Source organism: Brachyhypopomus gauderio, chromosome 3 (genome assembly GCF_052324685.1).
Source record: "Brachyhypopomus gauderio isolate BG-103 chromosome 3, BGAUD_0.2, whole genome shotgun sequence".
In the NCBI taxonomy this organism is placed as follows: domain Eukaryota; kingdom Metazoa; phylum Chordata; class Actinopteri; order Gymnotiformes; family Hypopomidae; genus Brachyhypopomus; species Brachyhypopomus gauderio.
The window spans coordinates 28,790,907-28,818,759 of record NC_135213.1 but is presented as its reverse complement, the minus strand read 5'-3'; the positions used below and the strand labels follow the sequence as shown (position 1 = coordinate 28,818,759).

At 45.0% G+C, this 27,853-nt stretch overlaps 1 protein-coding gene and 1 non-coding gene across 4 annotated transcripts; one reads left to right on the top strand and one right to left on the bottom strand.

Moving 5' to 3' along the window:
* Positions 1 to 291: 291 nt before the first annotated feature.
* Positions 292 to 27,853, bottom strand: LOC143510978 (SH3 and cysteine-rich domain-containing protein 2-like). Of its 3 annotated transcripts, none has more exons than XM_077000918.1 (11): positions 27,409 to 27,853; positions 21,344 to 21,713; positions 20,498 to 20,592; positions 13,817 to 13,901; positions 11,956 to 12,068; positions 11,409 to 11,478; positions 7,660 to 7,715; positions 7,098 to 7,186; positions 4,584 to 4,635; positions 1,835 to 1,972; positions 292 to 1,698 (listed from the first exon to the last, which is right to left on the bottom strand). In XM_077000918.1, the coding sequence occupies exons 1-11, from the start codon at positions 27,496 to 27,498 to the stop codon at positions 1,600 to 1,602; spliced, it is 1,257 nt and encodes a 418-aa protein (XP_076857033.1). In that variant the 5' UTR covers positions 27,499 to 27,853; the 3' UTR covers positions 292 to 1,599. The 3 variants fall into 3 exon arrangements, with proteins under 3 accessions (XP_076857033.1, XP_076857034.1, XP_076857035.1); XM_077000919.1 differs by having other exon boundaries at positions 1,835 to 1,938; XM_077000920.1 differs by lacking the exons at positions 292 to 1,698; positions 1,835 to 1,972 and adding an exon at positions 4,361 to 4,475.
* Positions 25,913 to 25,985, top strand: trnar-ccg (transfer RNA arginine (anticodon CCG)). The gene has a single exon. It is a non-coding gene; the product is annotated as a tRNA-Arg (tRNA).

The following is a 27,853-nucleotide window of genomic DNA, read 5'->3' as shown; positions in this document are numbered from 1 at the left end:
ACTATTCTGCTACAGTTATGTTTCCTCAAATATAAACACAGCTGATTGGCAAATACAGTGCAACAGGTCCAATGAAGGACACCCCAATAATTGTGTTTGTTAGAGGTCAGAGGTCAGCTCAGGCAGCTGGCCCTGCAGTATCCTGAAAGCCCCTTGTGTGGACCGGCTCGCATGGCCAAGAAAACTTTGTGACACTCTTCTTTCTTCTTTCTCCATTGCTTTTATTGATGACACAGGTATGTAGATTCATTGGTCCTCACGGTACAGATATGTCGGTACTGATAGCACAGGTGTGTTAGTACTGACAGCACAGGTGTATAGGTACCGATGATAGAGTTGGTACTGGTGGTACAGGTGTATTGGTACTGATAGCACAGCTGTGTTGGTACTGATGGTACAGGTGTGTTGGTACTGACGGTACAGGTGTGTTGGTACTGATAGCACAGCTGTGTTGGTACTGATGGTACAGGTGTGTTGGTACTGATGGTACAGCTGTGTTGGTACTGACGGTACAGGTGTGTTGGTACTGATGGTACAGGTGTGTTGGTACTGACGGTACAGCTGTGTTGGTACTGATGGTACAGGTGTGTTGGTACTGACGGTACAGCTGTGTTGGTACTGATGGTACAGGTGTGTTGGTACTGACGGTACAGGTGTGTTGGTACTGACGGTACAGGTGTGTTGGTACTGATGGTACAGCTGTGTTGATACTGACAGTACAGCTGTGTTGGTACTGATGGTACAGGTGTGTTGGTACTGATGGTACAGGTGTGTTGGTACTGACGGTACAGGTGTGTTGGTACTGATGGTACAGGTGTGTTGGTACTGATAGCACAGGTGTGTTGGTACTGACGGTACAGGTGTGTTGGTACTGACGGTACAGGTGTGTTGGTACTGATGGTACAGGTGTGTTGGTACTGACGGTACAGGTGTGTTGGTACTGACGGTACAGGTGTGTTGGTACTGATGGTACAGGTGTGTTGGTACTGACGGTACAGCTGTGTTGGTACTGACGGTACAGGTGTGTTGGTACTGACGGTACAGGTGTGTTGGTACTGACGGTACAGCTGTGTTGGTACTGACGGTACAGCTGTGTTGGTACTGACGGTACAGGTGTGTTGGTACTGATAGCACAGGTGTGTTGGTACTGACGGTACAGCTGTGTTGGTACTGACGGTACAGGTGTGTTGGTACTGACGGTACAGGTGTGTTGGTACTGATGGTACAGGTGTGTTGGTACTGACGGTACAGGTGTGTTGGTACTGACGGTACAGGTGTGTTGGTACTGACGGTACAGGTGTGCAGCTTGTTCCAGGCTCAGGTGCATCCTCTGTTCTGCAGCTTCCAGATGCTCTCTCTCTCTCTGCTACGTGTGTGTATGTGTGTGTGTGTGTGTGTGTGTGTGTGTGTGTGTGTGTGTGTGTGTGTGTGTGTGTGTGTGTGTGTGTGTGCGTGCACATGTATGTGTATATGAATATTTGCGTGTGTGGGGTGTGCGTCCCTGCCGTCTAGGTGTGAGAGTGTGTGTAGATCTCCTGCTGCCCCTCAGCTGGCCAGGGGGCGTGGTTTATATCTCAGATGGCCGTCCAGGGGCGTGGTTTAAATCTCCAGGACACATTGTGAGGGCACGAGACCACGTTTCCTCCCGCTGCTCAGCTTCAGAAAGCCATCGTCCTCCTCACCTTTACCGACACACACCTGAGACCACAGGTCAAAATGACAGCAAAAGGAAATGCTACTCAACCCGATCCAGTCAGTATGAGTAAGATTTTCCTGTGCTTTGTGAGTGTCTGTATATATGTGTGTGTGTATTGTAATGTATGCCTTAGCCTACCTGCAGCTCTTTCACTGTCATGTGACCTTTCTCGCGGTCACCATGGAAGCCTTCTGTGACCTTCCACACTCTTTCTCCAGGGCGCACCCTCTGTACGAAGTTTGCTGGGAAAAAACCAACTTTATTGCGACTCTTCCCCTGAAATACACATATACACATACTGTAGTTAGTTGCTACAGCAACTCCAACCAAAAAAGTCTGCAAGGTTTTTCTCTTGGGTTCTTTGATTTGTATGACTCAACACCATACTCTGTCAAACCAATCATCACTGGGGTGCTGGAAGTTCACAGACGTCTCATCTCACGATGACAATGCAGTGTCATTCTGGGTTTTTTAGTGTATATAAGTAGCTTATGTGCACTGGTGCATGACATCGTCCCTTTTTGCTTGCCTGAGGCCTGCCAGCAGGTGTCCTCTGTTAGCATGTCCTCTGTTAGCGGGTCCTCTGTTAGTGGGTCCTCTGTTAGCAGGTGCTCTGTTAGCGTGTCCTCTGTTATTGGGTTCTCTGTTAGCATGTCCTCTGTTAGTGGGTTCTTTGTTAGCAGGTTCTCTGTTAGCATGTCCTCTTAATGGGTTCTCTGTTAGTGGGTTCTCTGTTACCATGTCCTTTTAGTGGTCCTCTGTTTGCGGGTCCACTGTTAAGAGTGTCCTCTGTTAGTGGTCCTTTGTTAGCGGATCCACTGTTAGTGTCCTCTGTTAGCGTGTCCTCTGTTAGTGTGTCCTCTGTTAGTGGCTCATCTGTTAACATGTCCTTTGTTAGTGTGTCCTCTGTTAATGTGTTCTCGTTTAGCATGTCCTCTGTTAGTGGTCCTCTGTGCGCGGGTCCACTGTTAGAGTGTCCTCTGTTATCATGTCCTCTGTTAGCGTGTCCTCTGTTAGTGGGTCCTCTGTTAGTGGGTCCTCTGTTAGCAGGTCATCTGTTAACACGTCCTCTGTTAGTGGGTCCTCTGTTAACATGTCCTTTGTTAGTGTGTCCTCTGTTAATGTGTCCTCTGTTAGCAGGTCCTCTGTTAGTGTTATTTTATTTGTGGATTCTCTGCTAGTGGGTTTTTTGTTAGCAGTCTGCAGGGGGCAAATATGACTCATTGTCCCAAGAGAACAGCGCAATGTTGAACAATGTTACTGGCTGCAAATTCATAGAAAGTTGCAGGGACATTACACCAGCTTTTGGAGGGGAAGGCAATATTTTCTTGCTACTTAATTTTAAGGATATAAGCAAAATCACTATAAAATCACAAAGGTTATTATAATGGAGGAAAACCGTGCTTGTGGTCAGTGGATGCCTCTGGGATCAGGGTCAGTGTGTTTGGTGTGACAGAATGATTACGGGGCCTCCTTTGTCCTCAGGTCTGTGTGCGAAAGAGGTCACTGGGTCCCTCAAACCCAGATGGTCCATCTCAGGTCAGCATGCATGCAGTGTACTAACCTATTACTTACACACATAATGAAGGTATGCATGTTCTGTACAGACAGTGTACACATGGTACAAGAAACAAATTCAGCAAAATTATGTGTTTGCTGCACTATAAACCTCTAAATTGTGCAACTAAATATATGTTTTTTCTTTTATATCCCACTGTGAGGCAGTCTGACAAGAACTCAAGTGTAGAATGGCACTCTGTCTCACTAAGTATTAAGAGGGTAAAAAAAAAACCACATTTGTGTGTGTGTGTGTGTGTGTGTGTGTGTGTGTATGTGTGTGGGTATGCACACAAGTGCCTGTTTGTATTTGAGTACATGTTTGTATCAGCGTGTGTGTATGTGCATGTGTGTGTCTTTGCCCACAATGTGCTGTGTGTGCTCCACGTGTCCCGCTGAGGTGCCATCTTCCCAGGGTCCCGCTGAGGGTCTCACTTCCATCAGTGGAGCGGAAGCATTATTAATTTTTCATCAAGCTCTGTTTCTCCGCTGTCAGAACCCTGTGACCCACCCCGTTACACTTCCTGACTCCCTCACTGCACACAGGGTCTAGAACAGCAGCGGCAGGCGTGTCTAAGGGGCAGGCGACCATGACAACCGTAGCTTGGTACTGGCTCACGCCCGCATGCCTTTCAGCAGGATGTGGAGGAAATAGAGAAGCAATTGTAAAGACAGACACAGGAAGGTAGTGCACGCGAGAGCAGGTTGAAGAGACACATTTTTTTCAGAGTCTTCATGAGTCTGTCAGAGTCTTCATGAGTGTGTCAGTCTTCATGAGTGTTCATGAGTTTGTCAGTCTTCATGAGTCTTTATGAGTATATCAGTCTTCATGAGTCTTCATGAGTGTGTCAGTCTTCAAGTCTTCATGAGTGTCAGTCTTCATGAGTCTTCATGAGTGTGTCAGTCTTCATGAGTCTTCATGAGTTTGTCAGTCTTCATGAGTCTTCATGAGTGTGTCTGGCCTGGAGCGACTCCTGCAGGTACATCTGGCTAGTGCTGCGCTCAGACTCCATTCAGTACCATCGGCCCTAATAAGCTGTTTACTCAGAGCACTGTAAATTCAACTATGTGCTTACATCATAGCAGCCTGGGAGTGATGCGCCTGGTCTGTTTAATCCTGGAGTGGCCGATAGTGAGACGGCTACTGGCTTAGCGTTCTGCTCCATGAGAGCATGTAGCCTCAGACGGGATCTCAGACGGGGTGAGAGCTGCTTCAAGTGTACTGTGGGAACAGCAGCCTCACACAACCATCACATTTTCTGTAACATTGCAGGAACACACAGATGCAGCAATGGGCCAATACCATAGCTTTTAATATAAAAGGCCTCACCTTCCACCAGTCCTCGTTGGAGTCGTCTATCACCTGCACACGGTCACCAGGCCTGTCCCACGTACAGGGGGAGAGAGAGAGAGTGAGAGGGAGAGAGGGAGGGAGAGGGAGAGGGAGAGAGAGCAGTGGGAGAGTGGAGTTAACAGCATCCTCACCGTCAGATCATTTCAGCAGAGAAACATTCACCTCCCCATAGACCTGTAGTCATGCATAAAACACGTAGGGAACAGTCCAGAAGGGAACAGCCCAGAAAGGAATCGTCGTTCCCATGGACAGCTCAAGCCAGCAGGCAGAATGAGTCAGCTGGTTGATGCCACTTCATGCAGGACTTCTGCTTCTTGGTCCAGGATTTATGACCAGCTCATAGTGCTCACTTTACCATTTAGTTAAAAGAACATGGAATTGCAAAATTAATGTATGAGGTGAGAATGTTTTAAAGAACAATGAAAGATAAAAGGACGGTTGTCTCTTTGTTATATGTTAGTTTTATGCAATGCAAATGAAATGATTTGTGAATTCTGAAGCAAGATTGAGCGAAGAGGAATGATTGCAGGCTAACAGCACATCTGATGTAACCAACTGCACATAACACCATTCACCATCTCTACAACCAACCCCCACCCATTACCTCTACACCCAAACCCCACCCATCACCTCTACACCCAACCCCTACCCATCACCTCTACACCAAACCCCCACCCCCTCTACACCCAACCCCCACCCATTACCTCTACACCCAACCCCCACCTATCACCTCTACACCCAACCCCCCACCATCCCCCCTAAACCCAACCCCCACCCATTACCTCTACACCCAACCATCACCTCTACACCCATTCCCCCACCATCACCTCTACACCCAACCCCCACCATCACCTCTACACCCAACCTCCCACTATTATCTCTACACCCAACCCCCACCCATCACCTCTACACCAACCCCCCACCAACACCTCTACACCCAACCCCCACCAACACCTCTACACCCAACCCCCACCATCACCTCTACACCCAACCCCCCACCATCATCTCTACACCCAATCCCCCACCATAACCTCTACACCCAACCCCCACCCATCACCTCTACACCCAATCCCCCACCATCATCTCTACACCCAACCCCCCACCATCACCTCTACACCCAATCCCCCACCATAACCTCTACACCCAACCCCCACCCATCACCTCTACACCCAACCCCCCACCATCATCTCTACAACCAATCCCCCACCATCATCTCTACACCCAACCCCCCACCATCACCTCTACACCCAACCCCCACCCATCACCTCTACACCCAACCCCCCACCATCACCTCTACACCCAACCCCCCACCATCACCTCTACACCCAACCCCCCACCATCACCTCTACACCCAACCCCCCACCACCCCCTCTACACCCAACCCCCCACCATTACCTCTACACCCAACCCCCATCATCACCTTTACACCCAACCCCCACTATCACCTCTACACCCAACCCCCCACCAACACCTCTACACCAAACCACTTCACCATCACCTCTACACCTAATCCCCCCTCTATCGCCTCTACACCCAACCCCCGACCACTTCTACATTCAACGCCCTCCTCCCTCACCTCTACACCCAACCCCCCCTCCATTCAAACCCTAAACCCTAAAGATCTGCACAAGCTAAAGAACCAATGGCTTAACGAGTCATATCCGTACAGCCAAGCAGAAGATCAAATCTAGAAGATCAAATCTAGAAGATCATATCTAAAAGATCAAAGCGTAACGGGACACAGCCCTCTCTTAAAGAGGCTCCTGGATGACTTCATGATGTCTCTCTGTAGGAACTACTGTATACCTACATGTAAAATAAAACAACCTACAGGCACACTGAACCCAAACATACAGTGAAGTCACTAAACTGTGGTGTTGTGCAGGAACGTGTGATGTTGTGCAAGACTGTGTGGTGTTGTGCAGGGCTGTGTGGTGTTGTGCAGGGTTGTGTGGTGCTGTGCAGGATTGTGTGGTGTTGTGCAGGGCTGTGTGGTGCTGTGCTGGACTGTGTGATTGTTGTGCCGGTCTTTGTGGTGTTGGGCAGGACTGTGTGGTCTTATGCAGGACTGTATGGTGTTGTGCAGGACTGTGTGGTACTGTGCAGGACTCTGCAGGATTAAGTGGTCCTGTGCAGGACTCTTCAGGACTGCAGGACTGTGTGGTGCTGAGCTGTGCTGCACTGTCTGCTCTGACACGAGACATTTAGAATAAACCCACAGTCCACTGGGACTGCAGCTGTGTGCTGCTATTGCTTCCTCATCATATTTTTATACCGCAGCAAGAACTGACACTGACCTAGGAAGGAATGTGTGTGTGTGTGTGTGTGTGTGTGTGTGTGCGTACCTGTGTGCAAGAGGGCAAATAATAATAGTTCCACACAAGGACAAATAAAAACATCCACATATGCACATGCACACACACATACACACACACGCGCGCACACACATGCACACACACACACGCACACACACACACGGCGTTCACTTACTGTAGCTCCAGGTCATTCTTTTCCTGTGGGAGGAACTTGTACAAAGCTACATATGTGTGAATGGAGTGAACCTCAATGCGTCTAGGAGCCTATAAATATACTCACACATACACACACACACACACACACGCACACACGCACGCACACGCACGCACGCACACACACACGCACACACACAAACATAAGACTTGCTTAACATTCTACTTTAAAAATCACAGTCTGGCACAAAATCACTATGGTGAATATTAAATATTTTTGTGGTGTATCCGTATGTGTTGGGACTAGAATGATTGATTATAGCAAACTGGGTTCTCAACGGATGGAATAGAGAGTAACACACAGTGTGTACCTAAAGGCGATAATGCACATTCTGTACTTAAAGAGAATAACACACACTCTTTACTTAAAGAGAATAACACACACTCTTTACCCAAAGAGAATAACACACACTCTGTACCTAAAGAGAGTAACACACACTCTCTGTGGGGATTCATAAATAAATTAAATCATGAATTCATTAATAAAACATAAATACATTAATAAATATCCGCTAATATCTTACCTTTAAACTGACCCTGTCCTCAGTGTCACCCTTTTCACTGTCAGCCAGAGAAACCACTAGAGAGAGAGAGAGAGAGAGAGAGAGAGAGAGAGAGAGAGAGAGAGAGAGAGGGAGGGAGAGAGACAGAGAGAGAGAGAGAGAGAGAGAGAGAGAGAGAGAGAGAGAGAGAGAGAGAGAGAGAGAGAAGGCATGGTTTGATAGCTAGGACTAGGCTGCAGGTCACATCTGAAATCTGTTTTTGCCTACAAATACCACATTTGGAATAGAAAAGAGTTTAATTACATTTTGGAAATGATTTGCACTTCACTTAAAGAATACAAGGAAGCCTTAACATGGGGCCTTTAACATGGGGCCTTTAACAGGGGGCCTTTAACATGGGGCCTTTAACATGGGGTCTTTAACATGAGGCCTTTAACATGGGGCTTTTAACATGGGGCCTTTAACATGGGGCCTTTAACATGGTGGATACCCCTATTGTGACCTGGATTACTGACTACCTTACCGGCAGACCACAGTATGTACGTTTGCAGCAGTGTGTGTCGGACAGGGTGGTTAGCAACGTTGGTGCTCCACAGGGGACTGTCCTCTCTCCCTTCCTTTTCACTCTCTACACCACGGACTTCAACTACTGCACAGAGACTTGCCACCTTCAGAAGTTTTCTGATGACTCAGCAATAGTTGGATGTATCAGCAAGGGTGATGAGGATGAGTATCGGACGACGGTGAATGACTTTGTTGAATGGTGCGAGATGAACCATCTGCAGCTTAATTTAACAAAGACTAAAGAACTGGTTGTGGACTTGAGGAGGGAAAAGGCACCGGTGACCCCTATGTCCATCAGGGGGGTCAGTGTTGACATGGTTGAACACTACAAATATCTAGGTGTTCACATTGACCATAAACTGGACTGGGGTATGAACACTGATGTGCTCTACAGGAAGGGCCAAAGTCGCCTCTATTTTTTTTTGAGGCGTCTGAGGTCTTTCAACATCTGCCGGACTATGCTGAAGATCTTCTATGAGTCTGTTGTGGCGAGTGCTATCCTGTATGCTGTGGCATGTTGGGGGAGTAAGCTGAAGGTGGCAGATGCCAACAGACTTAATAAACTGATTCGTAAGGCCGGTGATGTTGTGGGTGTAGAGCTGGACTCGCTGACGGCAGTGTCAGAAAGGAGGACTCTGTCTAAGTTGAGGGGTATTATGAACAATGTATCCCACCCACTCTACAACACTGTGATGAGACACAGGAGTACTTTCAGTGAGAGACTCATAAATCCAAAATGCACTACAGAGCGCCACAGAAGATCATTTTTACCTGTGGCCATTAAACTATACAACTCCATTTTAAAAGCATAATGCTCAATATTCATCTGTGTAATGTTTACTACTAGTATTACCTTCAAATGTGCAATACAATTATTATAACAAGAGTATATAGCAAGATTATACAATATTATTATTACTTTTCAAATGTGCAATACCCTCTCAATAACAACAACAATTGCATCTGACACTTCACACTTTATTTTTATTTCTACTGACACTTTATTTTTATTTCTATTGACACGTTATTTTATTTATTTCTAGTTCTTCTCCTAAACTCTGTTTGATTTGTTATTTAATTATGTAAATATTTTTAGTATTTTTTTTATATAGTGTACTTTTATTAATAGGAGCAGCCGTAACAATTGCAATTTCCCCCAGGGGATTAATAAAGTATTTCTGATTCTGATTCTGATTCTGATGAGGCCTTTAACATGGGGCCTTTAACATGGGGCCTTTAACATGAGGCCTTTAACATGGGGTCTTTAACATGAGGCCTTTAACAGGGGGCCTTTAACATGGGGTCTTTAACATGGGGCCTTAACATGGGGCCTTTAATATGGGGCCTTTAACATGGGGCCTTTAACAGGGGTTTTTAACACGGGCCCTTGACAGGGGTCTTTAACATGGGACCTTTGGGGCAACACGGTGGCTTGGTGGTTAGCACGTTTGCCTCTCAGCACTGGGGTCTTGGGTTCAAGTACCTATCTGAGTGGAGTTTCCATGTTCTCCCCGTGTCTGCGTGGGTTTCCTCCGGGATCTCTGGTTTCCTCCCACAGTCCAAAGACATGGAGGTTAGGTAAATTGGCCCTCCCTGATTCCCTGACAAATTCTCCCTGAGTGTGTCTGTGTGTCTTCATGTTCAATAAAAAAGCAGTTGTCTGAATGTGTGTGTGCTTGTGTGCCCAGTGGTGGATGGTGCTCTGCCACTAGGGTCTGTCCTCTCTCCCCTTCCTGTACCCCATTCAGTCCCCCAGGGGGCTGTGGATCCCGGGAGAGAGTACGCTGTGCGCAATTGGCTGCCGCTTCTCGCCGGTGTGTGATTGGTTGTGTATGAGTTGTATCCGTGTTAAAATTGTAAAGCATCCTTGGGTATATAGAAAGGCGCTATATAAGTTGAACATTCATTCATTCATTCATTCACCTTTAACAAATTTGCAAACAGCAGAACTGTCGGAAAGGGCAGGTACAACACACAGGAAGTGTGTGAAAGGGGAGGTACAACACACAAGGAAGTGTGTGAAAGGGGAGGTACAACACACAGGAAGTGTGTAAAAGGGGAGGTACAACACACAGGAAGTGTAAGAAAGGGGAGGTACAACACACAGGATGCGTTTGTTGCCGAGCTGTGTGTCAATAAAACTTTTGGAGTTTGTAGCAGGGAGTAAAGCCTAACCATGTTTTGTGAAACTCATTTTAGCCAGTTCGCATGCTTTTGTCAGTGAAACTATCTAACTTTGGAGAGTAAAGAAATGAATGTTAATAAAAGTAAGTGGACTGTAAACACTAGCTAACTAGTTAGCTTGGTATAATCCATTTTCATGTTTATGAAACTTTCTGTAAACTGTAAACAATAGCTAACTGGCTAGCTAGCATTTATAATCCATTTTCATGGCCATTTCGAGTGGTGTAAACATTGAGTCTCCTTCCATCTTCTCTTTTAACACTAGCATGACTGAGGCAGACACAAGTGCGTGCAGAGGCAAGATTTAATAGGGGCAGTAACAGAAATACCTTCGGCAGACAAGGCTAGGGTAAAATTTCCAACATACGGACAAGAACTAGATTTACGGGAATGACGTGGCATAATGAACAGAAACAAGAAACACTGACACAGCAAAAACCAAATAAGTACAACATGAAACAAAAGTATGAACTAGAGTAATTAAATAAAGACACACCACTGTGATTATGAAACAGAAACCACCTGAACACACCTGAAATTGAGAATAGTAGAGGGAAGTAGACCAGACAAGGAACAAGAGACTTGAAACAATGACCAGCAACGGAACATTAAGAACACAGAGTATTAAGAACATGGGGTATTAAGAACACGGGGTATTAAGAACACGGGGTATTAAGAACACAGGGTATTAAGAACACAGGGTATTAAGAACACCAGGCATTAAGAACACAGGGTATACATACACTGATGAACCAGCAATGTAGCCCTAGTCCAGACTGTAACTGAATTAAGATCCACACTGTAACTGAATTAAGACTCATATTGTAACTGACTTTAGGCCCACACTGTAAGTGAATTAAGATTCATACTGTAACTGACTTTAGGCCAACACTGTAAGTGAATTAAGACTCATATTGTAACTGAATTTAGGCCCAAACTGTAATTGAATTAAGATCCACACTGTAACTGCTATACATGCAAAGCTATTAGAGGGGTTATGTGGGGCTGGTGACATGCCTCACCCTCAGAGTCACACGCAGACACCTCCTCAGTAATGGGCTCCCGATGCATATTCTCCTCTCCTCCATTACTCTATAGAGAGAGAGAAAGAAAGAGAGAGAGAGAGAAAGAGAGAGATACAACAGAAACCATTACTTGGGAGGGTGGAGGTATGAGAGGTGTGAATGAGGTAGTATGTAATGAAAGCAGTTTGCTTGTATTGTGAAAGGTGGCCAGTTACTACACTGATTCTGACTTTCTCACCCAAAATCTCAAGGTACAACGGTTAGTGCCATATTATCTGGTGATGGGGATGTGCCACCTGGATATATGATTGTACTATCTTATGCGTTTGCATCACTTAGTAACAAGAGTTGTTTCCTAGTGACAGGTTCATGAAATGTAGTAATGGGGTTGGATTACCTGTTGAACTGTGTTAGCAGATACAAAATCATAGATTTGTATTACTTCTCAGGGCTGTGGGACCTCATGAAAGATTTGTATTTTGTAGAAACAGGGCCATGTTACCTGGTGACAGATATATGATACCTGGTGTAAGGACTGTGTTACCTCATGACATGGCGATTCGGAAATGCTGCCAAAACTGGATCGGCTCATCTGTGCGAGAGATGTTCCGTATCGCAGGGCTTCATACACAGGATCTATTGCGCACTTCCCCAGTTCTACACACACACACACACACACACACACACCAAACATTTAGATGCTATAAAGAACTTGACAGGACTATTTGTATGCATATGTGCGTGCCTTGTGTGTGTATGCATATGTGTATGTATCTGTGTGTAGTAGGGATGCAAATTATCGATTAATTCATTAATCGTTAGTTGACTGATCTTATCGATCGACTTTCGATTAATCGATAAGCGGGGTTTTTCACCTGAATTTCAGTGTTTCAATAGGGCTTTTAAAAATATCAGCTAAATATACTGCTCAAAAAAATTAAGGGAACACTAAAATAACACATCCTAGATCTCAGTTAATAAAAATCTTTGAAATCAGTTGAAAATCTCTCATTTCTACCTGTTGTCTGTTCCATTTGCACAAGAGCAGTTGAAATTGATTCACAATCAGTGTTGCTTCCTATCTGAACACGAAGTGTGGATGACTTGGAGTTACATTGTGTTGTTTAAGTGTTCCCTTTATTTTTTTGAGCAGTGTAGTTAAAACACTTTGTTCAAAAAGTATATATTATATTATGATAATTATATTGTATTATATTATATATTGCTCAAGTAATTATGCATGAGGAAATTTTTATGGTATAACAAAATACATTCTTTCATTTTAAAAAAGGAATAAATTAAGGACTGGCTCAGTTCAATTTGAAACATTAGACATAAAAAAAAATGTTTTAAAAAAAGAAGAAATTAAATAGAGAGCCAAACAGAATATTATTGAGCCCATGTTTGGACAATGTTTCTAGCTTTGTAGTGAACACATGCTGTAACACGACCGGAGAGTGCCCAAGTTTCCACAACATCATTGAGCTTGTCAGTTAAACTGTCAGCGGTGTGTCTATCCGACATGTTTGTCGTAATCAGCACTGCAGATTTTAGCTGCCAGTTCTCGTCAGTGTAGTGGCACGTCACAGTAATGTAACTTTCTGTTGTTAGAGCCGTCCAACAATCTGTTGTAAGGGCTACAGTAGTAGCAGTAGATAGCTTTGTTTTTAGCTCACTCGTATTTTTTTGTAGCAAGCTTCGAAAACGCTCGCCTTCCCAGTGTAGCTGTGATTTTAGGTTGACCAGGTGCACTGGTGATATGCAGGACAGCTGCATGCATGGTGTTCAAATGATAATTGAGTGAGCTAGTGGAACTGTTGTACTTCAATACCGCATTACACAGAGAACATTTGACTTCTTAGCCTAAATTAACAATGTTGAAATTGTAGCGACTACTACTCCTCGCAGCGAATTCCCTAACAGACAGGCACTTGGCCCTTTAAGTGACACTGGGAGAGCGGCGCCTGCGCGCGCCAGGGGAGGGGAAGAGAACAGTGCTATTGTTTGAGTTGCGTGGAAAATAAAGTTTTCCTCCTTGGGATTTTCTGGATTACGCAGTTTCTGCCTCGTTTCCCGAACACGCTTCAAAATGGTCCCACACCGCACGTCTTTTCGCCCGCTTCATTTTGTTTTCCACTCTGGTCTTTCGCGACACGTGTTCACCTCTCGTTCTTACGCTCTGTTCAAGTTACTACAGGAGCGCTCTCTAATGATTAATCGTGATTAATACATTTTGATCGAGTAACGTCTTAATCGACAATTAATCGAAAGTCGATTAATCATTTGCATCCCTAGTGTGTAGTGTGTGTATATATGCATCTGTGTGTATATATATAGAGAACATGATGGACTATTATTTCCTTTTCTGCACTATTCTGAGGAATCAGAATGGGCTCCAATTTTACCTCGTGAGGGCGGAGCTTCTTTAACGACCCCAAACCGCTCATTGGTCAGCAGAGGAGAACTGAAGTTCCGTTTGAACGCCCCCGACTGGAAAATGAGGGTAGTGAAGGCCAGGAATAATGAACAGATGAAAATAAGAAAAACAGGGCTAAAGATCAGCTAGAACCAATCAGGAAGTCAGCTAGAACCTCTCCAGAGGATAACAACAGTAATCAGGAAAAGAGGAAAATGAGAAATCAGAGGGTGAAAAGATTATATATATATCAGATTATTATACTGTCATATATCAAAGATCATTACACTGGTGTGATATCACAGCTACTTCAGCTTTAAGGATAATGGGTGTCAGTGTTTTTGTGTGTGTATGTTGCTATATGGGTGTACTTGTTTGTGTGTGTGTGTGTGTGTGTGTGTGTGTGTGTGTATACACACACCAACATACACACACACACACACACACACACACACACACACACACACACACACACACACACACACATACACACACACCATATATATATGTGTGTGTGTGTGTGTTGTGTATTTCTCTATTTGTATGTATGTCCATATGTGTGCTTTTTGTGTGAATGTGTTTTTTTGTGTAAATGTGTGTTTAGTGGTGTATTCAAGCGTGTGTGTGTGTGTGTGTTGTGTATTTCTCTATTTGTATGTATGTCCATATGTGTGCTTTTTGTGTGAATGTGTGTTTGTTGGTGTATTAATGTGTGTGTATGTGTGTGTGTGTGTGTGTGTGTGTGTGTGTGTGTGTGAACAGATGAACAGATGATCACTGAATGCAACTGCTTGGAGCAATTCTTTGCATGTCTAATGTGTTAGATATCAGTGCAACACCTGCTCATTCACAGGAAGGAGAAACAGCCCCACACACTTGACTGTGTTCTGGGTTCTACCCTCACACACTGGACTATGTTCTATGTTCTGCCCCACACACACTGGATTTTGCTCTGGGTTCTACCCCATACACACTGGACTGTGTTCTGGGATGTACCCCACACTCACTGGACTGTGTTCTGACACAGGTATCCTGTACTGCGAGTGTGCATGTGTGGGAGACACGCACGTGCATTTGACACGTGAATGAGATGCGTGTGCATTTTGACACGTGCGTGAAACACTCCTGCCGAGTTACAGGAGTCACTTCACTGCTCGTTGTACTTCTTCACCTGCCTCTACTCACACGCCTGGCCAGGACTGCACCTATCAGACGTTGCGGAGCTCTAAACTGGCCAATCAGGAGATGATGCATAAGTACAAGTGGAGGCAGATTGCACACAGCAAATTTGTAAACAGTGTGAAATGCTTTGGCTCTATTTTCTCTTGTTTTTTTTGCCAGAATTGGCAATATTTTAAGCGAGAGAGAGAGAGAGAGAGAGAGAGAGAGAGAGAGAGAGAGAGAGAGGAGAGAGAGTGAGAGAAAAAAGAGATTGAGAGAGAGATTCAGAGAGAGAAATAGAGAGAGAGACCATACAACAACCTCTACCGCCCAAAAGGTCATGGATGTCACACTCCTTCATAAGCTGATATTCTCTCCAGTCTCTCACCTAACAAACGGCCATGTTGCCCATAAGGGAGCGGGGGAAAACGCACTGTGTCAGAAAGAGGTATCAAACTCAGTGAACAAGAAGATCTCATAAGTGCTGAAAGTGACACAAAATCAGATGACATGGCAGGAGCTAGAGCCTCCCATGAGTGAGAAAGAGAGAGAGAAGGAGAGAGAGACAGAAACACTGGAAGCCTGAGAGAAAGAGGGGGACAGAGAGAGAATCTTGGCTCTAGGAGGTGAATCTGGCTCATTATACCTCTTTCATGTGCACATGCTGAAGTACACACACACACACACACACACACACACACACATATAGTGCTCAGAAGACTCACACACACACACACACACACACACACACACACACACACACACACACACACACACACACACACACACACACACACACACACACACACACACAGTTCATACATGCATGCAAAAGCACAAATACACTTTTCCACTAAGTGTCTGAACAAGAACAAATGTGGAGTTCACACTACAAGCTTTAAATTATTCATTGAAATTGGCAGACAGTCAGACTTCCATACTTCAGTAAGTCCAACCTAGGGCCATGTTGTCTGCTGCCTGGATGCTCTAAACGCAGCACATTCTGTTACAGGAGCCCTCAGCCCTGTCATAAATGGCCACGAAATGCCATCTGAGCACACCCGTAGAGTGATACCCGTAGAGTGAATATCGGGATGCTGACGGCCCAGGTCTCTATGTCTCTGTGGACTCACTTACACAGGCCAGATTTCATTTTTCTCTATTGCTGAAACACTGGACCACAATATGAGAACTGAATGGTCAGAACTGAAATCAGAACTGAATGGTCAGAACTGAATGGTCAATGACCTGAACCCATTCATCTGATCTTTGGCAAAACCCTGAACAGTTTCCACATAGGCAGACAGGATCTGCTGCTCGTGCTCTTTCTGCAGTGCTCTACACATTCCCCTGACTCGCTGAAGCCCAGTGAATACCACGGTGCACTTGTGATGCATAAGTGTGACCACAGGTGTCAGAAGTTAAGCACAGTTACAGCACAGACATCACAGGTTACACACAGTGACTCAGCACCGTCCACACTGCTGCTAATGATATGATTCAACCAGTAAAAGCCATTTCAAACTGCAGAGGCGGGTGAGTAGAAGGTTGATACCAGCGCTGTAGGAACTGGTCAGAGAGGTAGAGGGATAAGAGTGTGTTAGAGGTGGGGTGTGAGGATGAGGAAGATGACGAAGAGCAAGAACATTTCAGATTAAATTGGAGTGGCTGTGAAACGTTCTTGTTGGTGGAGTAACAGCGAGGCAAGCAGGATAATGAGGTGAAGCCACTCACAGTCTCCAGCGCTGAGCTGCAGAAGACCAGGGACGTTATCGAGGAATCAACCCTGTCATGCCTTCCTGCAGTCACCACAGCATCCACTGCACATTCATACAATAAACATCTGCTTTGTGGAGCTACCTGCCCTGAACACTGTGGTACAGTTTCTGGTTCAGTATGAATACTCAACAGGGTTTGATTCTGGGTTTGTGTATGATCTGAAAAAACTGACACTGGGCACTAGAGTAGATGAGTTAAGTTTGGAAGAAGACTGAAGGTTTGTGTTTAGTATTGAGAAAAGGGCCAAAGGTTTTGAGACACGTGTGTTAGCGCTGGTGAAACCCTGTAACACTGAGGCACTACACCATCCCATCAGCCTTAACAGCAGCATTACCACCTCCCTCAGACCTCCTTATGTAAGAGGTTGAGCATTTCACAACATTTACATAACTGCAAATGACACGCATCGCAAAACAGCTGTGACAAAGCAGCAGTCTGATCCCCTGAGAGTGAGCGATGGAGAGAGAGAACAAGTGTGTGAGAGAGAGGGAGAAAGTGATAAACTGATGATAAACTGAAGAGATGTGAAATACTCAGTTGCGTTCTGAGATAATTAGGATCCAGTGTTGGAATGCAACACCATAAAGTGACATACTGAAAGGTAAACACAACTCAGATAACGTAACACAACTTAGATAATATATCACAACTCAAATATCATAACAATACTCAGATAACCTAACAACTCAGATAGCCTAATAACTCAGATAACATTACACAACTTAGTATAACAATTTCAAGGAAACAGGATGCCGAGCAGACAGCGTTTCGCAAATGTACATCGTAAACATTTACGGGATGAAGTCACCAGAATGACTGACAAAGAACGTAGACAACATGCACACGTAAATACTGACAATAACAAGACACGAGTGTAACACATAATGATAACAAGAAAAGAGACTGGTGATATGAATAACACAGATGAACACACACACTCTAAGGAACATACAAAAAGGTAAGTACACATAGACACAGACAAACGTATACACAAACACCAACAGGTCCAAGGGAGGAGTCAGGGGTGGACCATGACACTTCAATAACATAACACAACTCAAACATCATAGCACAGCTTGTAACTCATAACAACAGACAATGTAACAACTCAGATGACGTAACAACTCAGTAACACTAACCTCCTGTGTCCTAGCCACCAGTCACTTTAATACTATTGTCAGGACTGGCCCCTCCCTACCTGTCAATTACTTCATTGTTTTCATTATTCCATGTGCTTTTTGGTTTGGGTTCAGTTTCCATGCCCCCTTGATTAGTTAGTTCTCCACCCCTCGTTATTGTGTCCACCTGTTTCAAGTCTATTTCCTCATTAACTTGTGTATTTATATCCCATGTTTTCAGTTCGATTTTGCTGGTCTAAAGACTCTGTTGTTAATCCTGTTATCCTAGCCCCGGTTTATGTCCTAGCCTTTGATGTTGTGTAGCCTGTTGTGTTTTATTTATTTATTTATTGTTATGTTATTTCTCTTTGCGTTCCCCTCATTCTGTGACTCTGCACCATTTAAATGACTCTGATACTTTAGTGAGGTTACAGTTTTCACTGATAATGATCCTCTCAAAGGGGATCAGAACTTTTCCACCCCTGTAAAACCCTTCATTTACAGTACAACCCTGTACTGTGGGATTCTTATATTTAGACATCTTCCATTAACAAACCAACAGATGGTGTGTCATGGTAAATACTGTGAGTGACTTTGGAGGCATAAGAGTCATATGTAGAGGCTGAAGTGGTTTTCTCATCGTAGTGTGCGGAACGTGGGCTGAGCACAACAACACAGGGCGCCACCCCTTCATGAGACCAAAAGATCTCTCAGAGCTCTTCCTTTTCTCCAGATGCAGGGTTAGCTCAGGGCTCGCCCAAGGAATATATCTGATGGAAAATCCAGTCAGACCATTGTTCAACTGTCTCTCTTTCCACATACAGAGCTGCCTCCACATACAGAACTGTCTCTCCACATACAGAACTGTCTCTCCACATACAGAACGTTGTCTCTCCATGTACAGAACTAGACACAATGCCCACCACATGGACAACACATGGACTTCTTCACTTGCTCCTGGTAATATGGTGAGGTTAAAGAGAAGAAGAAAAGAGAGGAAGAAAAACAGGGAGGACTAATTAGAAGCTGCAGACAGCAAGATAGTAGTAGGAGGAGAGGGCTTTAAAATAAGAGAGATAAAGATCTTCAGCAGCATTATCACTAACCTGCACTGAACGAAGCTGCTTGCTGTCCCTCTCCCACAAATCCATGCTGGTCAAAGACCGTTTAATCCTTATCTTATCTTCTCCTCTCCTCTCACATCACATCACATCTTCTCCTCTCCTCTCCTCTCACATCACATCTTCTCCTCTCCTCTCCTCTCACATCACATCCTCTCCTCTCTCATCCTCTCCTCTCATATCACATCTTCTCCTCTCCTCTCCTCTCACATCACATCTTCTCCTCTCCTCTCCTCTCACATCACATCCTCTCCTCTCTCATCCTCTCCTCTCATATCACATCTTCTCCTCTCCTCTCCTCTCATATCCTCTCCTCTCACATCACATCCTCTCCTCTCTCATCCTCTCCTCTCCTCTTAAGTCATTCCCCCTGTATGAACTCTGCCATGTCAGTTCGTGCTTTCTGGCTCAGTGCTGTCTGCCTGGTTAACTCAGCTGACCCAGTTAGGAAGCCCAGCCTCTCCAGCCTCAAACGTGGGACAGAGGTGGGCCTGTCTGATGATGCAGAGGTGGGCCTGTCTGATGATGTAGAGGTGGGTCTGTCTGATGATGTAGAGGTGGGCCTGTCTGATGATGCAGAGGTGGGCCTGTCTGATGATGTAGAGGTGGGTCTGTCTGATGATGTAGAGGTGGGTCTGTCTGAAGATGTAGAGGTGGGGCCTGTCTGATGATGCAGAGGTGGGCCTGTCTGATTATGTAGAGGTGGGGCCTGTCTGATGATGCAGAGGTGGGTCTGTCTGATGATGTAGAGGTAGGGGCTGTCTGTTGATGCAGAGGTGGGCCTGTCTGATGATTTAGAGGTGGGTCTGTCTGATGATACAGAGGTGGGGTCTGTCTGATGATGTAGAAGTGGGTCTGTCTGATGATGTAGAGGTGGGGCCTGTCTGATGATGTAGAGGTGGGTCTGTCTGATGATGTAGAGGTGGGTCTGTCTGATGATGCAGAGGTGGGCCTGTCTGATGATGCAGAGGTGGGTCTGTCTGATGATGCAGAGGTGGGCCTGTCTGATGATGTAGAAGTGGGTCTGTCTGATGATGTAGAGGTGGGGCCTGTCTGATGATGTAGAGGTGGGGTCTGTCTGATGATGTAGAAGTGGGTCTGTCTGATGATGTAGAGGTGGGGCCTGTCTGATGATGTAGAGGTGGGTCTGTCTGATGATGTAGAGGTGGGTCTGTCTGATGATGCAGAGCTGGGCCTGTCTGATGATGCAGAGGTGGGCCTGTCTGATGATGCAGAGGTGGGGCCTTTCTGATGATGCATCATGTGTGATGATGCAGGGGCCAGGCCTGTCTGATATTGTATGGGCAGGGCCAGTCTGATAATACCCAGAGCACCTCAGCCCACATTACACTGGGTTTGTTCAGAAGAAGGTGGGATGTCAATATATAGGCCCAGAGTGTGTGTGTGTGTGTGTGTGTGTGTGTGTGTGTGTGTGTGTGAGAGAGAGAGAGAAAGAGAGAGAGAGAGAGTGTATGTGTGTTTGAGACTCACCTTGCCATTGCAAGCTTGTTGCGAGAGCTCTGATGAGCACCAAAGATGAGCTCCTAGCTTACACGCTTTACATCGCAAACCCTGCTTAGAGTTCCCTACAGAGAGACAGCACAAGAGACAGAGAGACACAAGAGACAGAGACAACACAAGAGACAGAGAGACACAGCACAAGAGACAGAGAGACACAGCACAAGAGACAGAGAGATACAGCATGACAGAGAGAGAGACAGAGAAAAAGCTACATGCATTACCTGTAATTAGCATTCATTTATTCTCACTAAAACTTTGTATGTATTTTTAGACTTTGTACAATAACTATAACAATTTTTTTTTATTGTAGAGGACAGAACTGACTTTCCTGACACACAGTGTGATGTGGTGTCATGGCAGGACAGCATCTCCCAGAACGTATGAGATGTCCTGACATGTCCTTAAAACCCACTGAGGGCTTCTTCTCACTAACCACTATGACTCAATACAGTTTGGCCAGTTCACATTGCTGCTTCAACCCAAATTCCAGTATTCCTAATCCAAGCCATCAGGAACACTGAATACCCGAAGCAGGAGTCATGGGAGCTGAGTTAAAGGAACCATGTGGACTGGGTGGTGAAGCGTGTGGACTGGACAGAGTAACACTGCAACAGAAAAGTGGGAATGAAGACTAATCCCAAGTAATCCTAAGATGTCTTGAGAGTTCTGTGCTAACTTGGCTTTGTAAAATGTGAAAATGTGATCTGTGGGTGTTGTGTATGTATATATGTGTGTGTGTGTGTGTGTGTGTGTGTGTGTGTGTGTGTGTGTGTGTGTGTGTGTGTGTGTGTGCATGTAGTGTGTAGGTGTGTATACCTGTAATCATTTGCTTGCACTGTTGGCACACAGTTGGCCGGCGAAACACATACTCTTGGAAACAGTGAGTTTTCTGTGGGCGGGAATGTGACTGGACTTCAGAGTTGATTGACAGGGAGGGGCTGACTGAAGGCGATCGAGAGGACAGCGAGGGATTGGGGCTAATGGATGGTGACAGCGATGGTGACCTATCAAAAGGCGAAGAACGCTCCTGGAAGGGTGGAGGTGAGGGTGACTCCATCACAGGGGGAGGAGGCTCTGTAATTAGGTCTGGAGGCGGAGCCTCGCTAATGGCCCGATGGAAGAAGTTGTCAACACTTTTACTCCGCATCACTGACTTGAAGGACAAGGAGCGCTTCAGCCTCTGAAGCTGAGAGAGGGAGAGAGGGAGAGGGAGACAGAGAGACAGAGAGAAGGAGGGAGGGGAGAGGAGAGGGAGAAAAAGGAGAAAGGGAGAGAGACAGACCACTATTGAGATGTTCTCAGTGAAATCACATCCTATTGTTCTGAATTTCCACTAATTTGAGACGTGATTGCAAATCTAATAAGACGGCATGACTGTCATATAGGCCAGATCACGTGACTGCATGCAGGCCAGATCATATGACCATGGGAGGACCATAATTTGCTGTTTGTTCTCCCTAGTGTAGGCAAGATCTTCACTGATGATGGCTTTGGTGAAGAGCAATGATGTTGGAATTTTTCTGTGTCACAGTAAACAAGCACATAAATGTTCGTTTCTAGATGTCAACATCCAGGTCTAGAAGCAAACATCCAGTTGTAGATGTAAACAATCAGTTCTAGAAGTAAACAAGCAGTTCTAGAAGTAAACGGCTTCGGGTCACTGAGCTGATTTCAGTGGTTCATTCTGTATGCTGACATCAACCAATCAGCAAGTCCAGGCTGCTGGGGGAAAATCCTTGGGGAGGCTTTTATTTTGTGAGCCTGAACACCCCTGTGGCAATTATAGAGGGGGTGTTCTTCAGAGAAAGACTAAGGTGAAGCATGGTAATAATGCAGAGCAGATAGCAGATATGTGGAGAAGACATCGTTCAGTGGGACACTGACCCTGGCTGACTGCTGTGCTACAACTGTGTCTCAGTGCGGTGTGTGTGTGTGTGTGTGTGTGTGTGTGTGTGTGTGTGTGTGTGTGTGTTTCTTAAACACACTGGTAGCTATTATTAGACAATGATCCAAAGACCTTCCTTAAAGTCTGCATGCACTCAGGGTACGTGGAAGAGGCTGACAGACAGACAGGGCGTGATTAGAGACTGATGCTGATATGATGAACATATCTCCTGCTTTCTGAAGCCACAGCAGTCACAGGTCGTTCTGCTGTGACACTCAGGGACAGACGGTACACCTGCATGAGTGTGCACCAGTGCGCACACACACACACACACACACACACACACACACACACACACACACACACACACACACACACACACACACACATACACACACACACATACACACACACACACACACACACACACATACACACACACACACACACACACACACACACACACACACACACACACACACTGTGGCCTTGTTACAACTGCGTTTGAAGGCGTGAAGCAGCGTCTAAAAATAGTCCATTAGGGATGCACAGATAAATGAAAGATAAAGGCAGACAACACTGCTACTAGCAAGAATTTCAGCACAAGCACACACACACACACACACACGCATGCCCACAGACACACACACACACACACACACACACACACACACACACACACACACACATGCACACACACACACAAACACACACAATAATAAGCTGCAGGTTCACTACCCCTTTCATCATATCCTGCTTGCTGCTATGATCCTGCTGTTTTTAACCCTGCAACTCCACTGGAGGGCTCTGCTGTGTGTGTATATGTGTGTGTGCAATAATAGGTTTATTGATATGTCTGGCCTTGTAAGTCAATTTTCACACACGCTCACTTGCATTCAGTGGGACGTAATGGAGAAAAATGATTTTAGCTCCATTAAAAAATATTCTGCACTGAAACATGATACATTACAGTAATATAACCAGTCGAAAATGACGCTACATCTGAGTTCTATATTGGCATTCTACATCGGAGTTCTACATCAGTTCTATATCAGCATTCTACATCGAAGTTCTACATTGGAGTTCTACATCAGCGTTTTATATTGGATCTCTATATTGGAGTTCTGTATCAGAGTTCTACACTGGAGTTCTATCAGTTCTTCATTAGAGTTCTACATTGGAGTTCTACATCAGCGTTTTATATTGGATCTCTATATTGGAGTTCTGTATCAGAGTTCTACACTGGAGTTCTATCAGTTCTTCATTAGAGTTCTACATTGGAGTTCTACATTGTTTACTTTGGCCTTTGATTAATCTGTTACATATTTACCACATCACATATCTTTCTTCTCCGAGGTTCACCTGTGGAGTAACACTGCAGTCGGAGCCTACAATACAGTATCATCACTCAGACACGGAATGAAAACCTGGCGTTCATCACAAGACATTTACATTGACAATATCAACACCCAGAACTTTCATTCATACTTAGACTGATTGTGTGATTTGTTTGTAACTTGTGTATTCATCTGTATAATTTGTTTTTGTGTAATTTGTGTGTAAACGGGCCGCCCAATGGAGGATGGGTTGCCTTTTGAGTCTTGGTCCTCCCAAGGTTTCTTCCTATTCCCCACCATCATAGGGAGTTTTTCCTCGCCACTGTCGCCTTTGGCTTGCTCATTAGGGATTTGGACCCATAGTATTGTTAACCTTGTAAATCCTGTAAAGCGCTTTGTGACAACATGTGTTGTGAAAAGCGCTATACAAATATATTTGATTTGATTTTGATTTGATTCTACATCAGAGTTCAATATCAGCATTCTACATCGGAGTTCTACATCAGTTCTACATTGGAGTTCTGTATCAGAGTTCTACATCAGAGTTCTACTTCGGCATTCCAGACCAGCGCTCTACCCAACTAACCGTAACCTTGACCCTAACCCAAAGCTGTGTGGGTGTGTGAGGGGTAAGAGGGCTGAAAGCTTAAGAAGGGTTAAAGGTTAAAGGTTACTGCAGAGTCTGACTTCATCTCATATTTATAGTATTATAGCTAGTTAAGCACATAGCAGAGACGTCTTTGCCCAGACATCCATGATCCTGGATGCAGTAGTTTCTTCATTTCTTTTGCTCTCTGTTGGTCAAATTCCTGTTATTATTTTTAAAACACTCTACAACTTGTCTGAAAGGTCAGCACCCATTAAGATCATTCATCCTGACAAGGAGACCAGTGTGTGTGTGTGTACATACATGCATGTTTGTATGTGTATATGTGTGTGTGAGTGTGTATGTGTGTCTGTTAAATCCTTATCTTTGTACTTAAGGACCTTCAAACTCATTCTCATGTCACGTCACTCTCACCAGTCCCAACGAACAACCAAACCAGTTAAACCAAAGGCAAAATCTACAACCATGTAACAAAACAAACCAGTACGCAGGTAAACCAGCACACTAGTAAACCTGTACAACAGAAACCACTGAGCGCACACACTGGGAATCCTGACAATAATTCCCAATGAGGACACTGTGAAAACAAACTGTATAGGTAAGTGTCATATTGAACATGTAAGAACGTCTCAGAGTGTCTGCTCTCTCCACATAGCCACCAGCCTCTCAGAGACCTGGTCTCTCCTGCTCATCTCTCCTCCTCCATGTCAGCCCAGGCTCTTGCTGAGTTCACACTCTCAGGGTGTGTCCCCTGCTGTTGCACTGGAACACATACAGATGGCATGGGAACTGAGATTTCACACCAGACTTCACCCCCCTGGGGCTCACCCTGCCTTCTTCACCCACTTGTGTAGGCTTGTTCTGTGGCCCACACTTATGTGCAGTCCCGTGCTGTGGTTGGGTGAACTGTGTGCTGTGGTTGGGTGAACTGTGTGCTGTGATTGGGTGAACTGTGTGCTGTGGTTGGGTGAGATGGGTGCTGTTTTTGGGTGAACTGTGTGCTGTGGTTGGGTGTTGGGTGGTTGGGTGAGCACAACTGTTCTGTGGTTGAGTGGGTGTGTGTCTGCTGTCAGCACAGACTCTCTATCAATCCTGCTGCCCGGGTGTTGTCCATGTGATCCGTGATCTGTATCCGTGATCTGTGTGGCTATGCACAGGCTGTCATTTAATGATAAATATTTGGCACTATCTTAATCTAAGGGCCCTGTCAAAGCTCCAGAAATAGACAATGCACAATAGCATTTTGAAGCTCGTTGATGGAGAGGTGTGTGATAACACCGTATATACGTTATACGGTTCACTACTGTCCACTGTCATGTCCTGCTCTCCTCACACTGTCCAGACGTGTCCTGCTCTCCTCACACTGTCCAGATATGTCCTGTTCTGCTCTGTCTAGACATGTTTTGCTCTCCTCACACTGTCCAGATGTGTCCAGCTCTCCTCACACTATATAGACGTGTCCTGCTCTCCACACACTGCCCAGCCATGTCCTGCTCTCCTCTGGCCACACATGTCCTGCTCAACTCACACTGTGCCGTCCTGCAGAAAAGGCCCGTGACCCAGTGGCCTAATGGATAAGGCATCAGCCTCCGGAGCTGGGGATTGTGGGTTCAAGTCCCACCTGGGTTGATTATTAGTTTGAAAACAAAGCAACTGGTGAGTTTGTTTCTAGATAATGGACACTTCACTGTTTCTTTTTGAGGTGTTTCAGAGGCACAACACCTCCACCTGATGAAGTCATCTAACATCACACATATACCAGTTCACAGCACCACACACTTTCTAACCCATGCAAGCACACACAATCTTGTGCATATAAACATCCAAAAACATCCAAAACAAAACGGTTTGCAGACACACTCACTCATGCTCTACACAGTTTATGACAGAATCACAAATCCAACCAAATACTCACATGGTGAGTGACCCCATGTGTCATAACCACTGTGACCCTGTTACCTCTATTACTGCCTGGGCCATCTAGAAATGTGCGAATACATTTACAGAAACTTCAATATGTTTTCTTCATTTTAATTTCAGTAACATTTGTCCAGGATAAAGATGTCCGTTTTCTACACATTAAAATATATCAGGGTCCATTCTGCCCCCTGAAATGCTGCTTGATAACCTCCTACTGTACACAATAAAGGCAGCATGCTATGTCTCTTTGGCCATAAAAATGACATGATTCAGTATTAAAGTTGATTGTCAGCACAGATAACTCACACAAAAAGCATAAAGAGTTAGAACCAGGTAAGCCTACACGTGTCTAGAATGCTAGCACATCACCTGCTGTTATATTGGAAATATTTCAGGTGTGTTGGGTGGGTGTGTTTATAAACACGTTTTGACAAACACGTGATGATAATATTCCTTATGTCCACTCATATTTAACACAGTGCTGTGAACATCGTGGTGTATATACATGCAGTCTGATGCATGAAGATAAAACCAAAAATGTCAGCAGAACTCTGGACAATACCACCCTCTCTATGTCCCTCAACCTTCAGTAGATAAAGTCTTTGATCTGGTAAGTGTAATAACGGTTTGGTCTTTCTGTCACTGGCTTTACGGATAACGAACTGAAAACGGACTTTGGAGTTTTGTGGCAATGGTGCATTCTGCTCCGTAGCCCTCGCTCTGATGTAGTTTACACACCAACTGTCGATCACTGCCACAGATTTTGACACGCATCCTTTGTTTCAAAGTTTTACAACACTGATTTTCAGAGACAGTTAGTGTCTCCAGCGTTGTGAGCAAAACGTGACCATCTCATGTAGTGAGTTAATATTAGAAACGTTCCAATAGGCCTATCTGAAAATAATTTGGGCGTTATTTATCAGTTAATTTTTCAATCTAAGCACAGGGTCATTTCCACATATTTTCATGTCAAAGTAATCGACAAAATGTTATACAATCTCGCATTTTACATAACAAATCTGTCGAAATAGTTATTCACGTCGTTGCACTGCTCTCGCATCGGTTCTGTGATGTTCGGTGGCACGAGCTCGCCGCGAGCGACACGGCGCGTGGCGATGAGGTCGCTCCTTACCTTTGATTCAGGCTGGACGTGAACCGTCCCAGGTAATCGCTGCAAGTCTCGGTCGTGCGGCTCATTTTCTTTCTCGCTGTTTTCCGTCATCTTTTACGAAACAGGTGTATTTTGAAAGAAGCGCGTGAGGTGATGCGGGCTACCTCCCGGACGTCAGCCACCAGCTGGTGAACCCTGACGGCGTAATCTCAAGAAGAAAGTCCGAAAAAATTGAAAAGACCACAAATTACCTCTTCTGTGAATACATTAGTAGATTTAAAATCTAAATATGCACCAAAACAGTGCTTTAATTGCAACTCCAAACTCGTGATGCATTAACGATCCATTCACGACTATACGCGCAGACGACAGCCGTAACGTATCGTAACTGTAGCGCCACATCGCCGGGCAAGGTAACGCTCTCGCGCTCTCACAACTTTGATTTGACAAAATCGCACGCGCTGGT

What these genes read in the sequence shown, in the direction of transcription:
- LOC143510978 (XM_077000918.1), bottom strand. Translation starts at nt 27,498, where the DNA reads ATGACGGAAAACAGCGAGAAAGAAAATGAGCCGCACGACCGAGACTTG. An exon ending in GTGCAAGCAAATGATTACAG is followed by an intron (nt 20,593 to 21,343) that starts GTATACACACCT and finishes GTCTCTCTGTAG; the next exon opens with GGAACTCTAAGCAGGGTTTG. An exon ending in GTCTGCGTGTGACTCTGAGG is followed by an intron (nt 7,716 to 11,408) that starts GTGAGGCATGTC and finishes CTCTCTCTCTAG; the next exon opens with TGGTTTCTCTGGCTGACAGT.